The sequence below is a fragment of the Theropithecus gelada genome, chromosome 1 (genome assembly GCF_003255815.1).
Source record: "Theropithecus gelada isolate Dixy chromosome 1, Tgel_1.0, whole genome shotgun sequence".
In the NCBI taxonomy this organism is placed as follows: Eukaryota; Metazoa; Chordata; class Mammalia; order Primates; family Cercopithecidae; genus Theropithecus; species Theropithecus gelada.
Window position 1 is genome coordinate 73321034 of NC_037668.1, and position 19133 is coordinate 73340166.

Here is a 19133-nt window from a genome sequence, read left to right on the forward strand (position 1 = left end):
ACATTTTGATATTTTTTTTGCAATTGTTTGTTTATTTTAGCTCATTAGCTATTGTTAGTGTTAGTGTATTTTATATGTGATCCCAGATAATTCTTCTTCCAATATGGCCCAGGGAAGCCAAAAGATTGGACACCTCTAATCTAGAGTCGTCTTTTTTTTTTTTTTCTTTTGAGACAAGCTCTGGTTCTATCACCCAGGCTGGAGTGCAGTGGTGTGATCTCGGCTCACTGCAAGTTCTGCCTCCTAGGCTCAAGCCATCCTCCCACCTCAGCCTCTAAAGTCACTAGGGCTACAGGTGCACACCACCATGCCCAGCTAATTTTTGTATTGTTTGTAGAGAAAACCGTGTTTTCACCATGTTGCCCAGGCTGGTCTTGAACTTGTGAGCTCAAGGGATCTGTCTGCCTCAGCCTCCCAAAGTGCTGGGATTACAGGTGTGAGCACACCCAACCTAAAGCCTTCATTTTTAATCATACTATACTACTACTTTTTGAAATAGATCAAACATAAATGTATACAGTGTAGAATGATTAAATCAAGCTAACTAACATACTTATTACCTCACATCATTTTTTGTGGTGACATATTTGAAACTTACTCCTATTGCTGGATTATACAGCAGTTCTATTTTTTCTGTTTTTTTGAAATACACATTATTATTAACTATAGTCACCATACTGCGCAACAGATTTCAGAAAAGTATTCCTCATATGTAACTGAAACTTTGTGTCCCTGACCAACATCTCCCCATTTCCTCCCCATCCCACCCCACTCACCCCTATCCTCTGGTAACCACCATTCTTCTCTCCAAATTTTCTTTTTTTTTTTTTTTTGAGACAGAGTCTCACTCTGTCACCCAGGCTGGAGTGTAGTGGCACAATCTCGGCTCACTGCAACCTCCACCTCTCAAGTTCAAGTCATTCTCCTGCCTCAGCCTCCTGAGTAGCTGGGACTACAGGTACATGCCACCCCACCAAGCTAATTTTTTGTATTTTTAGTAGAGACAGGGTTTCACCGTGTTAGTCAGGATAGTCTCGATCTCTTGACCTTGTGATCCGCCCACCTTGGCCTCCCAAAGTGCTGGGATTACAGGCATGAGCCACCGCGCCCAGCCTCTTCTCTCTACTTCTATGAGATCGACTGTTTTAGAGTTCATACATACATGAAATCATGAGTTATTTGCCTTTGTGTCTGGCTTATTTCATTTAGTGTAACATCCTCCAGGTTCACCCAAGTTGTCCCAAATGACAGTATTTCCTTCCTTTTTGTTGTTGTTTTTTGAGAAAGATTTTCACTCTTGTTGCCCAGGCTGGAGTGCAATGGCACGATCTCAGCTCACTGCAACCTCTGCCTCCCAGGTTCAAGCGATTCTCCTGTCTGAGCCTCCTGAGTAGCTGGGGTTACAGGCATGTGCTACCATGCCCGGCTGATTTTATATTTTTTAGTAGAGACGGTGTTTCTCCATATTGGTCAGGTTGGTCTCGAACTCCTGGCCTCAGGTGATCCACCTGCCTCGGCCTTCCAAGCTTTTAGTTTGATGCAATCTCATTTGTCTATTTTTGCTTTTGTTGCTTGTGCACATCCAAAAAAATTGTCTACCCAATCTCATGGAGATTTTTCTATTATGTTTTCTTTTTCTTTTTCTTTTTCTTTTTTTTGAGACAGAGTCTCACTCTGTCGCCTGGGCTGGAGTGCAGTGGTGCAATCTCGGCTCACTGTAAGCTCTGCCTTCCAGGTTCATGCCATTCTACTGCCTCAGCCTCCCATGTAGCTGGGACTACAGGTGCCTGCCACCACGCCCAGCTAATTTTTTGTATTTTTAGTAGAGATGGGATTTCACTGTGTTAGCCAGGATGGTCTCGATCTCTTGACCTCGTGATCCGCCCACCTCGGCCTCCCAAAGTGCTGGGATTACAGGTGTGAGCCAACACGCCAAGCCTTTTCTTTTAGTAGTTTTACAGTTTCAGGTTATACTATACCATTTTATTATATAACAAGTACATCTAAAGATTTTGCTGTAATGGAATAAAATTTATTTAAAGTCAACTTTCCATGCATTTGCTAGTTCAGTTCATAGTGAAGAGAGTAAGAAAAGAAATGATAAAATAAAAAGATTGGCAAGAAAGATGCCAAAATGCTAATACTAGTTTTAGCCCTACATGCTGAGATTAAGGGCAAGTTTTATATTCTTTTTCTTACTAATTCTATTTTCTAAATGTTTGCATTGCAATTATGTATCACTTCTATAATAATAAAAAAATTAAAATATGACTTCTTAAGCTAGATGATATTACTTAAAATATGATCATCTTAAAAATTCCTAAGCAGAATATCAAAGCCTTATCTACCTCACTCTCAAACATAGTGGAAGCCCCCTAACTGATATCTTTGCTACCAGTCTCTCTAACACTAAACCATTCTGCATCTTGTCATCAATTACCTTAGCATTCTAGTTTCTGCTCAGAATCCAATCACAGATCATAAACTACAATCCTTTGGATTTATGCAAAACATTTCTGGATAATCTGACCTAATTCTACTTTTCCACCTTTATCTACCAATACTATCCTATCAAATCCTCAGTTCTTCTAAGAGAAGCCTGGTAGAAAGAACCCAGGCCTTAGAGGAGACTTTGGCCCATACATAATCTCTTGGCCTCAATGGACAGTGAGTGTGAAGATTAAATCTTTAAATAAGTAACACACCTAGTATACAACATGCCTTCAATAAATGGTCATTATTATTATTGTCATTATTAGCCAAATAAGATTTTATTCACTGACTCCTCAAAAAGCTTTGCATTTTTGTATCTGTGCTTTCTATATCACTATTTGCTCTGAGTTCCTCTATCTTCTAAAATCCTATTAAAAATCAAGGTTCATTATTATGCACTACATGCCTGCATCAAAATATCTTATATAACCCATAAGTATATATACCTACTATGTAACCACAAAAATTAAACGTAATTTTTAAAAAATTCAAAGTCCAGTTCAAGTCCCCTCCTAGAAGGCTTCCCTGACTCTTCCTTTTTTTTTTTTTTTTTTTTTTTTTTTTTGTTGAGACAGAGTCTTGCTTTGTCACCAGGCTAGAATACAGTGGCACAATCTCAGCTCATTGAAACCTCTGCCTCCCGGGTTCAACAGCTTCTCCTGCCTCAGCCTCCCGAGTAGCTGGGACTACAGGCGTGTGCCACTATGCCCAATTAATTTTTGTATTTTTAGTAGAGACGGGGTTTCACCATGTTGGCCAGCATGGTCTCGAACTCTTGACCTTGTGATCTGCCTGCCTCGGCCTCCCAAAGTGCTGGGATTACAGGGGTGAGCCATCATGCCAAGCCTTCCCTGACTCTTCAAAGTTAATATGACCCCTCACTCATTTGAACTCCTATAGCACTTAAAAGTTTATTCTACTCAAATGGTGGTGTCTTAGTTAATTTATTAGTTCTATTTCCATCAATGTAAGTAGAGCAAGTAAAGTATAAATTCCTTGCTAGCAGACACTCCATTTTATATATATCTTGATACCTTTCTGATGTCTGAATATATCACCAGACATATGCTCAAAAAATGTGTTAATCTGGCCAGGTGTGGTGTCTCACACCTGTAATCCCAGCACTTTGGGAGGCCAAAGCAGGTGGATCACCTGAGGTCAGGAGTTCAAGACAAGCCTGGCCAACACGGTAAAACCCTGTCTCTACCAAAAATACAAAAATTAGCTGGGCATGATGGCGAGCGCCTATAATCCCAGCTACTTGGGACGCTGAGGCAGGAGAATCACTTGAACCCGGGAGGTGGAGGTTGCAGTGAGCTGAGATGGAGCCATTGCACTCCAGCCTGGGCGACAAGAGCGAAACTACGTCTCAAAAAAAAAAAAGTGTTAATTTGACTTACAAATTTGAAAGAAAGTCACCACAATAAAAATACTGGCTGAATATTTTTGAGGTAGACTAGGAAGCCAATAATTCTATACAAAGATAAAAAGTTTCAAGTAAGCAGTATAATTTAATTCCATAATTTAACACCATTGACTAAACATGTAAGTCATACTTAAGCCATATGAGTTCTCTCTAGCCCAATATAAACATATAAAAATTAGCAATAAATGACCCTAAGTAAATAGCACTTTAAACTTTCCAAAGCATCCTGCACATAAACCCTAACTAAATATACATTGAATTAAATTGTCTTATTTGGTCTCATTTGAAAATATACTTGGCCACGTGTGGTGGATCACATCTGTAATCCCAGCCTGAATAACACAGTGAGACCTTGTCTTATTAAAACAAAGTTTTTTTTTAAATAAAATGATTTTTGTTTTTAAGACAGGGTCTCACTCTGTCACTCAGGCTGGAGTGCAGTGCTGCGATCATGGCTCACTGCAGCTGTGAACTCATGGGCTCAAGAGATCCTCCCACCTCAGCCTCCTGAGTAGCCGAAACTACAGGCACATGCCACTATACCTGGCTAATTTTTTTGGTTGTTTGTTATTGCTGTTGTTGTTTGTAGAGATGGGGTTTCACCATATTGCCCAGGCTGGTCTTAAACTCCTGGGCTCAAGGGATCCACCCACCTTGGCCTCCCAAAGTACTGAGATTACAGGCATGAGCCATCAGGCCTGGCCAAATAAAATTTCTTTTTTGTTTTTTTTTTGAGACGGAGTCTTGCTCTGTCGCCCTGGCTGGAGTGCAGTGGCGCAATCTTGGCTCACTGCACTCGGTTCCCAGAGGAAACTTCCACCTCCCGGGTTCAAGCAATTCTCCTGCCTCAGCCTCCCGAGTAGCTGGGACTACAGGCACGTGCTACCACGCCCGCCTAATTTTCTTGTGTGTATTTTTAGTAGAGATGGGGTTTCACCGCGTTAGCCAGAATGGTCTCGATCTCCTGACCTCACGATGCGCCCACCTCGGCCTCCCAAAGTGCTGGGATTACAGGCATGAGCCATCAAGCCCAGCCAAATTTTTTTTAAAAAAGAAAATATACTTGCCTGACTAAAATATCAAAATAATTAAAGCAAGAAAGATTCCGATACAGATTATTAAAAAGTGACAATTATATAAACTTGTAAAAATAATTCCCCACTTTGGGAGGCCAAGGAGGATGAATTGCTTGAGCCCAGGAATTTGAGACCAGCCTGGACAACATGGCGGAACTCTGACTTTACAAAAAATGTGAAATTTAGCTGGATGTGGTGGCACACCTGTAGTTCCAGCTGCTCAGGAGTCTGAGGTGGGGAAGATCAATTGGGCCCTGGAGGTCGAGGCTGCATTGAACCATGATCATGCCACTATACTCCAGCCTGGGTGACAGAGTGAGACCCTATCTCAAAATAATAATAATAATTCTCAAAGACAAAATGTGTCTCCTCAAGTGAGTGCTAAAAGTTAAGGATAGATAACTTGAGGGCATAATTTTACTTTTATTGTCACTCACTGATTTAATTACAATTTCCCATAAATAAATAACAATCTCTCCTCTTTGATAAATTACCAGTCAGCAATAGGAAACAACTGTTCTAATGAGCTGCTACTAATGTTCTAATTAGAGTAAAGCAACTTGACAGACAGAGGAAGTTGCTTTGTTAAATGCAGTTAATTATCAATAAATTAAGTCTTGATGGGCAGAAAACGACCTAGAGTACCACTAAACCCCAGCAAGATAGATTCAGCATGATAAATCCTGAATCCCTCCTTTTTTTGCTATTAGTGCTATTCTAGCAAGCCTCCAATGTTTCAGTTTTCTCACCGATCAGAAGGAAGGAAAAGCCATTACCTAAGGATGTTGGGATGGGAGAGTCTATTCATGAGCTGTACTTCTTTCAGCATGTTTGCCCGGTTACTGCTCAACGTGTTCATCTTAAGAGCCATCACCTGACCAGAAGCTCGGTGTCGTACCTAGAATATTAAATAGAACAAGAAAAGAGGGTCAAGGGCAACAGCTATATATGAGGTCAACATCTCCAAATGTACAATATGCCAAGATATTTCTGTGCCACTTTAGATAAAATATACATCTAATTACATTAAAGTATCACTTCCATGAATGAAGACGAATTATTCTACCCAAGACCAGTATTATTTCACATGGAGTTGGCCAGAAAAACATTGTTAATAACATCTCAATAAATCATGTCTGATATACACCATGGAAAACTATGCAGCCATAAAAAGGAATGAGGTCATGTCCTTTGCAGGGAAGGGGTAAATGGGATATCCACCATCTCAAGCATTTATCATTTCTTTGTGTTGCAAACATTCCAATTATACTGTTAGTTATTTTAAAATGTACAATTAAATTATTGTTGAGTGTAATCACCCTGTTGTACTAAATCTTCTTCATTCTATCTAACTATATTTTTGTACCCATTAACTGCTGGGTACCATGAAGCTGGAAGCCATCATCCTCAGCAAATTAACACAGGAACAGAAAACCAACACCGCATGTTTTCACTCATAAGTGGGCGTTGAACATTGAGAACACATGGACACAGAGAGGGGAACAACACGCATCAGGGCCTGTTAGCGGGTGGGGGCTGAAGGAAGGGAGCTTAGAACTTAGTCAATAGGTGCAGCAAACCACCAGGGCACAAAACTGCACGTTCTGCACATGTATCCCATTTTTTCTTTTTTTTTAGAAGAAATAAAGAAAAAACAAACAAATAAATAAATAAAAGAAATCATGTCTAGTTTGTTGCTGTTGTTGTTTTTCTTTGAGACGGGGTCTCACTGTGTCACCTAGACTGGAGTGTAGTGGCACAATCTCGGCTCACTGCAACCTCGCCTCCTGGGCTCAAGTGATTCTCCTGCCTCAGCCTCCTGAGTAGCTGGGATTACAGGCATGTGCCAACACACCCGGCTAATTTTTGTATTTTTAGCAGACTCAGGGTTTCACCATGTTGACCAGGCTGGTCTCAAACTCTTGACCTCAGGTGATCCGCTTCCCTCGGCCTTCCAAAGTACTGGGATTACAGGTGTGAGCCACCATGCCCAGCCAATCATGTCTGGTTTTTTTTGTTTGTTTGTTTTGAGACAGAGTCTTGCTTTGTTACCCAGGCTAGAGTGCAGTGGCACAATCTCAGCTCACTGCAACCTCCACCTCCCAGGTTCAAGTGATTCTCCTGCCTCAGCCTCCCAAGTAGCTGGGATTACAAGTGCCTGCCACTGTGCCCAGCTAATTTTTGTATTTTTAGTAGAGACAGGGTTTCACCATGTTGGCCAGGTTGGTCTCGAACTCCTGACCTTGTGATCCACCAGCCTCAGCCTCCCAAAGTGCTAGGATTACAGGTGTGAGCCACCACGCCCGGCCTGTTTTTAATACCTTAGGAAAAAAAATGAGGGAAAAATTTTAGGCTGATTCCTCATAGCTGACCTTGGTGAGTCTTAAGACACCAACAGAAAAGAGTCCCTTCTGTGGCATTCTAAGTGTGCAAAAAGAAGATATATGCATGAGTCTTATATAACACTTAATGAAACTGTCTTTATAAGATGCTAAACCCACATACTCAAAGTCTCCCCCAAGTACCATAAAAATATATCTATAGGCCGGGCGCGGTAGCTCACGCCTGTAATCCCAGGACTTTGGGAGGCCGAGGCGGGCAGATCACGAGGTCAGGAGATTGAGAGCAGTCTGGGCAACACAGTGAAACCCCGTCTCTACTAAAAACACAAAAAATTAGCCAGGCGTGGTGGCGGGTGCCTATAGTCCCAGCTACTCGGGGGGCTGGGCCAGGAGAACGGTGTGAACCCGGGAGGCGGAGCCTGCAATGCGCCAAGATTGCACCACTGCACTCCAGCCTGGGCAACAGCGAGACTCCGTATCAAGAAAAAAAAAAAAAAAACTATAAGAAAAAAAAATTTCATGCTAAATATAGAAAGAAGTCCATGAACCTTTTGGAGCTAATATTGTAGTAACTCTACCCAAAGCACCTTATAATCATTTAAACACACTCAAGTTAAATACAACAAACATGGGCCACACGACTCACACTATTACCCATATGCACAGAGGAAAGTCTACTTCTAAAAGCATTCACCCTCTATAGAACTCAGTCTATTGTGCATGTGTAAATACTATTTATCATTTCAATGCACACTCCACAGGTTTCATAAACCATAACACTTTACTTGAGAAAAGATTGTTTTCACCCTGTAAATGTGGTCTCATTGGTAGCACACTAAGACCACCAGACAAAACATTTTGTCTGATTCAAAGAAGCTAAAATGAGATACATGTGTTTCCTGCTTAGGAATTATGAATGAGGCAGTAGAAAAATCATGAAGTCACAAAGATCTTTCTGGTTAAAAAAAAATTCATTTCATATCTTGCACAACGGGGACTTTACTATACAAAAATGTCATTATCCTATGGACTTCAGGAGTATCCTTTCAGTATGCTATACTTGATCAAATGGGAATTCCAAAAGAAAACATGACAACTTACTTAAACTCTTCAATATCCGAAAACTCCTTGAAATGATAATAGCTCCATAAGTTTACCATAGCTCTTAATACAGGTCAGACATTACAGCTTATCTCAGAATTCAAAGAAACAATGTTTCAGAGTGGCCAGGCAGAAGAGGGAAGGTTGTTGAGGGGGAGGCCAGGCCAAAACACAAAGAACCACAGGAACCCTGATCGGAAAAACTAAGGCAGGCAGAACACTGGCTGCCTCTCCTCTCCTAGATCACTGAGTGAGATTTGGAACCCAGCTCTCTTCTCAGTGCATCAATGATTCTGTTGTAATGTACCTCTCGACTGATGAAAGAGAAGTAGCTTTCCATTTCAGATCCTGCATGGGTAAGTTAAAAGAAACATTTATAAACAAAGAGCTCACTGGCAGTATTTTTCCAACTCTATTTACAGAAGACATCTGTGTTTTAATAAGACTCTCCATCTGAAAGTCACTCTTCTTATTTTTCCATCATCTGAAAACTGTCACACTAAGATTTTAGCAAAATGGCAAAACCCATGAAAAGATCATTCATCTTGACCAAGTGGGATTTAGCCCTAGGATGCAAGGATAGTTCAACATATGTAAATCAATCAATGTGATACATTATATCAACAGAATGAGGGACAAAAACCATATGATCATTTCATTAGATGTTGAAAAAGCATTTGATAAAATTCAACATCTCTTCATGATAAAAACCCTCAAAAAACTAGGTATAAAAGGAACATAACTCAAAAAGCCATATATGACAGACCCAAAGCTAGTATCATACTGAATGGAGAAAAACTTAAAGCCTTTCCTCTGAGATATGGAACACAAAAAGGATGCCCACTTTCACCACTGTTATTCAACATAGTCCTGGACATCCTAGCTAGAGCAATCAGACAAGAGAAAGAAATAAAGGGCATCCAAATTGGAAAGGAAGAAGCCAAATTATTCTTGTTTGCAGATGATATGATCTTGTACTTGGAAAAACCTAAGGACTACACTAAAAAAAAAAACTATTAGAACTGATAAATTCAGAAAAGTTACAGCATACAAAATCAACATACAAAAATCAGTAGCATTTCTATATGCCAACAGCGAACAATCTGAAAAAGAAACCAAAAAGTAATCCAATTTATAGTAGCTCCAAATAAAATTAAATACCTAGAAATTAAGTTAGCCAATGAAGTAAAAGATCTCTAAAAGGCCAGACACAGTGATTCACGCCTATAATCCCAACACTTTGGGAGGCCAAGGCAGGAGGATTACTTCAGTCCAGTAGTTCGGGACCAGCCTGGGCAACATAGTGAGACACTATCTCTACAAAAAATACAAAAAAAAAATTAACTGGGCTTGGTGGCTCAAGCCTGTGGTCCCAGCTAGTTGGGAAGCTGAAGTGGGAGGATTGCTTGAGCCCAGAGGGTCGAGGCTGCAGTGAGCTGTGATCGTGCCACTGTACTCCAGCCTGGGTGACACAGCAAGACTGTCTCAAAAACAAACAAATAAAAAAGATCTCTACAATGAAAGTTATAAAACATGAATGTAAGAAACTAAAAAAGATACAAAAAAACGGAAAGATATTCCATGTTCATGAACTGGAAGAATGAGTATTTTAAAAATTTCCATACTATTCAAATATTAAACTTTCTGTGGAATCACAAAGATCCAGAATTGCCAAAGCCATCCTGAGGAAAAGAAAAAAAGCTGGGCCAGATGTGGTAGCTCACGCCTGTAATCCCAGCACTTTGGGAGGCTGACATGGGTGGATCACCTGAAGTCAGGAGTTTGAGATCCGCCTGGCCAACATGGTGAAACCCTGCCTCTACTAAAAAAAACAAAAAAAATACAAAAATTAGTTGAGCATGGTGGCACAACCCTGTAATCCCAGCTACTAGGGAGGCTGGAGCAGGAGAATGGCTTGAACCTGGGAGGCAGAGGTTGCAGTGAGCTGAGATTACATCACTGCACTCCAGCCTAGGCGACAGAGCTGAGACTCTGTCTCAAAAAAAAAAAAGAAAAAGAAAAAGAAAAGAAAAGAAACTGGAGGAATCACTTTACCTGACTTCAAATTATACCACAGAGCTATTGTAACCAAAACAACACGGTACTGGCATAAAAACAGAAACATAGACCAATGGAACAGAATAGAGAATCCACTAACAAATCCATAAATCTACAATAAACTCATTTTGAACAAAAGTGCTAAGAACATACATTAGGGAAAGGAAAGTCTCTTCAATAAATAGTGCTGGGAAAACTGTATAGCTATATGCAAAAGAATGAAACTAGACTCCTATCTCTAGCCACATACAAAAATCTAATCAAAATGGATTAAAGATTTCTATCTAAGACCTCAAACTATGAAACTACTACAAGAAAACATTGGGGGAAACTCTCCCATTGGTCTGGGAAAAGATTTCTCAAGTAACACTCCAGAAGCACAGGCAACCAAAGCAAAAACGGACAAATGGGATCACATCCAGTTAAAAGCTTCTGCAAAGCAAATGAAACAATCAACAAAGTGAAGAGTCAATCCATGGAATGGGAGAAAATATTTGCAAAATATCCATCTGACAAAGGATTAATAACCAGAATATATAAGGAGCTCAAACAACTCTATAGGAAAAAAAAAAAATCTAACAATCAGATTTTTTAAATGGGCAAAAGATCTGAACAGACATTTCTCAAAAGAAGACATACAAATGGCAAACAGGTATATGTAAAGGTATTCAGCATCATTGATCATTACAGAAATGCAAATCCAAACTACAGTGAGATATCATCTCACCCTAGTTAAAATGGCTTTTATCCAAAAGAAGGGCAATAAAGAATTCTTGCAGGCTGGGCACAGTAGCTCATGCCTGTAATCCTAGCACTTTGAGAGGCCGAGGGGGAGGATTACCTGAGGTCAGGAGTTGGAGACCAGCCTGGCCAACATGGTGTGAAACCCCATCTCTACTAAAAATACAAAAATTAGCTGGGCATGGTGGTGCACATCTGTAATTCCAGCTACTTGGGAGGCTGAGGCATGAGAATCACTTGAACCTGGGAGGCAGAGGTTGCAGTGAGCCAAGATCATGCCACTACACTCCATGCTGGGCAACAGAGCCAACCAAGACTCTGTCTCAAAAAAAAAAAAAAAAAAAAAGAATTATTGCAAAGATGTGGAGAAAGCGGGAAGCCTCGTGCACTGTTGGTAGGAATGTAAATTAGTATAGCCACTATGGAGAACAATTTGGAGGTTCCTCAAAAAACTAAGAATAGAGCTACCATGTGATCCAGCAATCCCACTACTGGGTATATACCAAAATAAGGGAAATCAGTATGTTAAATAGATATCTGCACTTCCATGTTTATTGCAGCTCTATTCACAATAGCCAAGATTTGGATGCAACCTAAGTATCTATCAACAAACAAATGGATAAAGAAAATGTGGTACATACACACAACGGAGTACTATTCAGTCATAAAAAAGGATTAGAACCTGCCATTTGCAACAACATGGGTGGACCCTGAGGACATTATGTTCAATTAAATAAGCCAGACATAGAAAGACAAACTTCACATGTTCTTATTTATTTGTGGGAGCTCAAATAAAACAATTGAACTCATGGAGATAGAGTAGAATGATGGTTAACAGAGGCTGGGAAGGGTAGTGCAGGGTGTGGGGGAGTGGGAGCAGTTAATGGGTACAAAAATATAGTTAGATAGAATGAAGATTTAGTACAACAGGGTGATTACATTCAACAATAATTTAATTGTACATTTTAAAATAACTAAGAGTATAATTGGAATGTTTGCAACACAAAGAAATGATAAATGCTTGAGGTGATGGATATCCCATTTATCCCGATGTGATTATTACACACTATATGGCTGTATCAAAATATCTCATGTACCCCATAAATATTACCTACTATGTACCCATAAAAATAAAAGTTTAAAAGATGTCCCCACCATCACACGCAGTTATGAAACAGCAATAACACAGCTAACATTTACAGCATTTGCTACATACTAGGTACTGCTGTGTAACTGCTTTATACATATTAACTTATTTAATCTTCAAGATAATTCTGTGAGGCAAGTATCGCTAATAACCTCCTTTTACAGCCATGGAAACTGAGGCACAGAGAGATTAAATCTTTCTCAAGATCATACATCTAGTAAATGGCAGAGACACAATTTGAATACAAACTATGCAAAGAATATTGAGCCTGATACAGTCAGACCAACTGATTCAAGAAAAAAAGCACTGTGTGAACATTGCATAAAAATTATTCTACCAAAGGATAATACTCATGATCTTGTATGTATCTCACAGCATGGTCTTGTAATACATGGTTTTGTAATATAGAAAACAAAAACTGACAATGTAAGGCACACGTGACAAATCTATAATCTTTATTTTTATTTATTTTTTAACAGGGTCTCGCTCTGTCACCCATGCTTGAGTGCAGTGGCATGACCTCAGCTCACTGCAGCCTCCCCTTCCTGGGAACAAGCAATCCTCCCACCTCAGCCACTTGAGAAGCTGGGGCCACAGGTGTGCACCACCATGCCCAGCTAATTTCTATATATATTTTTTAGAGACAGGGTTTCACCATGTTAACCAGGCTGGTCTCAAACTCCTGGGCTCAAGCAGTCTGCCTGCCTCGGCCAGGAATGAGCCACTGCACCCAGCTCTAAATCCGTGATTTTTTTTTTTTTTTTTTTGCAACAGAGTCTCGCTCTGTTGCCCAGGCTGGAGTGCAGTGGCGTGATCTTGGCTCACTGCAAGCTCTGCCTCCTGGGTTCAGCCATTCTCTGCCTCAGCCTCCTGAGTAGCTGGGACTATAGGCACGTGCCACCATGCCTGGCTAATTTTTTGTATTTTTAGTAGAGACGGGGTTTCACCGTGTTAGCCAGGATGATCTCAATCTCCTGACCTTGTGATCTGCCTGCATCGGCCCCTAAATCTTATGAGACATTTTAACACATCTCTCAAAAACTGAAAGCTCGCCAGGTGCAGTGGCTCTCGCCTGTAATCCTAGCACTTTGAGAGGTCAAGGCAGGCGGATCACGAGGTCAGGAGTTCAAGACCAGCCTGGCCAATATGGTGAAACCCCGTCTCTTAAAAATGCAAAATTAGCCTGGCGTGGTGGTATGCGCCTGTAGTCCCAGCTACCTGGGAGGCTGAGGCAGAAGAATCGCTTGAACCCAGGAGGCAGAGGTTGCAGTGAGCCGACGTCATGCCATTGCACTCCAGCCTGGGCAACACAGCATGACTCCATCTAAAAAATATATTTAAAAAAAAATTTTTTTTAAACCTCAAAGCTCAAGAAGACCAGAAATTAGTAAGGATATGGAACATTTCAATAACAAAATTGGCATGTTTGCTCTAATCCTTCCTCAAAGGCAGGCATTTTTTAAAAGTATATATGACAAAATTTACCAAAATGCTACTAAACAAAAATTATAGGAGGCCGTAACAGTTTTGGATTGAGTTCCTGCACTATGCTTCAACAGACGAGACTAAAAATGAAAATGGAGTTACCCATGCTAAAGTTCTACTAAGTTGTTCCACTGAGTTGTTATCTGACTTTCCAAGAAATCAGGAAAGAGAGATAACAACCAATCACCCAAACTGGCCAGCTTCAATTTTCAATTGGCATAACTAAAGTCCCTCCGCTTTAACTCTTACACAAAAGAAGTAGCCTGAAGTAAGTTGATACCAACAAATCAGTTACTTTTCTGTTGTTTTATATCCCTGCCTTTGCATTATAAGAACTTTTAAAGGGCTAATAATATACTTTCGGGTCTTTGCTTCTGCTTTTTTAAGCCCTTCTCTGACTATAAAGCCAAATTCTTCCGCTCAGCTCATTGGTACACTTACTCTATTTTAGGAAATGAAGAGTTGCTGGACTCTAGAATAGCAATAAAGACAACTATAATCTTTAAACTATATTTATTCTAATTATGTCCTTTAACAGATCTGGTGACCACAAAGGGACCTGAAGGAGACTGCTGAAGACCCTGAGACCCTTGGAGGAACACAGAAAGGCTCTGCTAACCCCCTTTTGGAGGAGAATCTCTGTCTTCTCATGGAGCCTAAAGAGTTGTGAAGATGGGTATGGTGGCTTACAGCTGTAATCCCAACACTTCGGGAGGCTGAGGCAAGTAGACTGCTTAAGCCCAGGAGTTCGAGATAGACTGGTCAACATGGTAAAACCCATCTCTACAAAAAAATACAAAAATTAGCTGGGTGTGGTGATGCGCACCTGTAGTCGCAGCTACTCAGGAGGCTGAGGTAGGAGGATCACTTGAGCCCAGGAGATCAAGGCTACAGTGAGCCATGATCAAGACACTGCACTCCAGCCTGGGCAACACAGTGAGACCCTGTCTAAAACAAACAATCAAACAGAAAAAATAGAGTTGTGAGTAAAACTCTCTTAGGTCTGAGCTCTGCTCTCTTTTGCCTTTGATCTCTCTGATATCTTTGCCTTTTGGGGTACCAAGGGTTAGTTTCTGCTGTGAGAGAGCATTTGATGATAAGATAGCTAGGGTTACTTTGTACTGTAGCATGGCACATGACTTTTGGGTTTGTGGTGGCTGACAAGTCACTGGCAAGGGTTGCATCTTTTTGCTTCCTCTTTGGAGACATTTCATGTGTGGTTTTATAAAAGGCTTGAACCAAGCCCCCAAGAATATGGCTGGACAGAAATGTGGGTTACATCTCACTTTCTACTAATATATGGACAGACAGAAATATAGATTGCATTATATTTGTAGTTAGTGTAAAAAGCTACAGTTTTATAAGGCAGAATCACCCAAAAAATTCTGGAGATAATCCTCCAGTGACTTATACTTCCTGTACAAAAATTGAGCTTATGGCCTAGAACCTATTTACTGAAAAGTAAGCAGATTAAACAATACTAATTATTTACCCAACACCAATTTTCCTCTTTTTTGTGACTGAAAGAAACCCAACCTGACAATCTTCCTTGCAACTAGGAGAGTCCATGTAACATACTGCAAGTAAGAAGATGCAAGAGGCCGGGCACAGTGGCTCATGTCTGTAATCCCAGCACTTTGGGAGGCTGAGGTGGGTGGATCACGAGGTCAGGAGATCAAGACCATCCTGGTTAATATGGTGAAACTCCGTCTCTACTAAAAATACAAAAGAATTAGCCAGGCATGTTGGCATGTGCCTATAGTCCCAGCTACCCAGGAGGCTGAGGCAGAAGAATCGCTTGAACCTAGGAGGTGGAGGTTGCAGTGAGCCAAGATTGTGCCACTGCACTCCAGCCTGGGCAATAGAGCAAGACTCCATCTCAAAAAAAAAAAAAAGATGCAAGTGGGAATTGCTACATGGAATTTCTGGGGATGCTATTAATTTCTTGATGAAATTGTACTTTTTCCTTCTCCCTTATTATAACCTGGAACAAAGACATGATGCATGCATCAAGAGTAGTTATTAGGGATGCTCAACCAGTAAGTATAATGCAAATATTCAAAAAAATTTTCCAAAATCCAAAACACTCTGGTTCCCAGCTTTTGGATAAGGGATACTCAACCTTTCACTGGCCACCAGTAAAAGGGGTCAGAGAAGGGTTCCCAGAGGAAGTCATCATTCAGTTTTCTTTCTTTATTTTTTTTTTTGAGACGGAGTCTCGCTCTGTCGCCCAGGCTGGAGTGCAGTGGCGCCATCTCAGTTCACTGCAACCTCCACCTTCCCAGGTTTATACCATTCTCCTGCCTCAGCCGCCTGAGTATCTGTGACTACAGGCGCCCGCCACCACGCCCGGCTAATTTTTTTGTATTTTTAGTAGAGACGGGGTTTCACCATGTTAGCCAGGATGGTCTCGATCTCCTGACCTCGTGATCTGCCCACCTCGGCCTCCCAAAGTGCTGAGATTACAAGCGTGAGCCATCACGCCTGGCCCAGTTTTCTTAAAGAATAAGAGAGAGCTTGTCAAATGGAACAAGCAAGGAAAGGGCATACTGAGCAGGTGTAAAAGCATGTGCAGAGGCTCAGAGGAATAAACGCATGGGATATTCTAAGGAATGGTGAGAAACTGGGTTTGGCTCAAGGCCTGGTGGCTACATGTAAAGGAATTGCAAGTTTGTGATGAGTCTAGCATGGAAAGTAAGAACCAGAAAATAAAAGATTTTTAGGGCAAGGCACAGTAGCTCATGCCTGTAATCCCAGCACTCTGGGAGGCTGAGACAGGAGGATCATTTAAAACCAAGAGTTCAAGGTCAGCCTGGGAAACCTGATGAAACCCCATCTCTACAAAAAAATACAAAAACCATTACCCAGGCGTGGTGGCACATGCCTGTGGTCCCAGATACTTGGGAGGCTGAGATGGGAGGATCACTTGAGCCCAGGAGGTTGAAGCTGCAGTGAGCCGAGATCACGCCACTGCACTCCAGCCTGGGTACACAAAAATAGAAAGAATGAATTGGATTGTTTATAACCCTTTTGTGTTATAAATTGAGGGGATGGGTACCCCATTTTCCATGATGTGATCATGTATTACATGCCTATATCAAAACAACTCATGTACCCCCATAAATATATATACCTAATATTGTACCCACAAAAATTAAAACAACAAAAAAGAAATACTTCCCTCATCAGCTCTGGAGCAAATGCAAAATACACTGAAACTGACCGAAAACACACTGTTTTGTGTGAACCTTAAATACACATGTGATACAAATGAGGAAGGTCTCATTTCAAACACATCATTTCACACCCCCAAAACACTGAATCTTCCCAGGAAAGCTTTGTCTCTGAAACCCCTGTACCTCAAAGGGGTTACAAAACCAGATAAATGCAACAGGAAAAATAATAGGAAATTTAGCAAGAAGTAGTTTGAGAAGTAATAAGGATATGCAATGAAGACCATTTCCAAGGTGCAGAGCCCCAAGAAGCACTGAACTGTTACAATCCTTTTTGTCCCAGGCTTTTCAATGCCAAAATCTTTTTTAAAGGGTGGTACGAGGTGGGGAGGTAAGTTGTTTTCCCTCTTTATTCACTTTTGTAAATTCCTGCAATATGGTTTCAGCCTCTTGGAATATATGTTTGGGAGATTTGGCAACTTTCCTCATCTTTAGGAACCTATCTCTGACCGCGGTTCATCTCTCTAACTATTTTGCTTCATTTAAGTATGAACTGGACAGATGTTGTATTATATTTCTTTTCCTTCTTCTCTACACCTTCCTCCAAATAGAGAGACTCAAGGTTCAGTTCCTATTGCTCTAGTCTTCTCTATTCAGTCTTTTCCTTGACTGTTTCTGACATTCAAAACATTTTCTGATAGTTAAAAATGCTCTCAATAACAATGACTTTATGTCAGCGTAATATTGTACAATTCATCATTTTCCCTATGTTTGTTCTTTCTTAACCTTATTTTTTAATTGACATAAAATATTTGCATATATTTATAGAGTACACATGATATTTTGTTACATGCATAGAATGTGCAGTGATCAAGTTAGGGTATTTTGGGTTTCCCTCACCTTGAGTATTTGCCATTTCTTTTTTTTTAAGACAGGATTTCATTTGCCTAGGCTGGAGTGGTGCAATCACGGCTCACTGTGACCTTGAACTCCCAGGCTCAAGCAATCCTCCCACCTCAGCTTCCTAAGTAGCTGGGACTACGAGCATGCACCACTACACCTGACTATTTTTATTTCTGTAGAGACAGGATCTTGCTTTGTTGCCCAGGCTGGTCTTGAACATCTGGCATTAAGTGATCCTCCTGCCTCGGCCTTCCAAAGTGCTAGGATTACAGGTGTGAGCCACTACACTAGGCTGAGTATTTATCATTTATATGTGTTGGGAACATTTCAAGTCCGCTCTTCTAACTGCTTAGAAATATACAATACATTATTAATGATAGTCACCCTACTCTCCTACTGAATATTGTAACTTATTTATTTATTTATTTATTTATTTATTTATTTATTGGAGATGGAGTCTCGCTCTGTCATCCAGGCTAGAGCGCAGTGGCATGATCTCGGCTCACCGAAACCTCCACCTCCCAGGTTCAACCAATTCCTCTGCCTCAGCATCCCGAGTAGCTGGGACAACAGGCGCACGCCACCACACCCAGCTAATTTTTTGTAATTTAGTAGAGACAGAGTTTCACCATGTTGCCCAGGCTGGTCTCAAACTCCTGAGCTCAGGCAATCTGCCCGCCTTGGCCTTCCAAAGTGCTAGGATTACATGCATGAGCCACCACGCCCAGCCTCTTTTTTCTTTTTTTTCTTTTTTTTTAAGACCGAGTCTCACTCTGTCACCCAGGCTGGTTGCAGTGGTGCAATCTCGGCTCACTGCAACCTCCACCTCCTGGGTTCAAGCGATTATCATACCTCAGCCTCCCAAGTAGCTGGGACTATAGGCACGTACCCATCTTGCCCAGCTAATTTTTTTCTTTTGGTATTTTCAGTAGAGACAGGGTTTTCCCATATATTGGCCAGGCTGATCTGGAACTCCTCGCCTCAACTGATCCGCCCTCCTTGGCCTCCCACAGTGCTGGGATTATAGGCATGAGCCACTGTGCCCAGCCTATAACTTACGCTTTCTATCCAACTATATGTTTGTACCTATTAACCAACTTTCTCTATCCCACGCACCCTTTCCAGCCTGTGGTAACTATCATTCTACTCTCTACCTCTATGAGATAAACTATTTTAGTTCTCACATAT

The 19133-nt window shown here is 41.0% G+C and overlaps 1 protein-coding gene across 2 annotated transcripts in view; it reads right to left on the reverse strand.

Moving 5' to 3' along the window:
* Nucleotides 1-19133, reverse strand: part of TESK2 (testis associated actin remodelling kinase 2) — a 115645-nt gene that overhangs the window by 70983 nt on the left and 25529 nt on the right. For both annotated transcript variants that reach the window (XM_025384011.1, XM_025384003.1), the window contains exon 2: nt 5772-5893. In XM_025384011.1, the coding sequence (XP_025239796.1) occupies nt 5772-5893 (122 nt within the window). The remainder of the gene's footprint in view (nt 1-5771; nt 5894-19133) is intronic.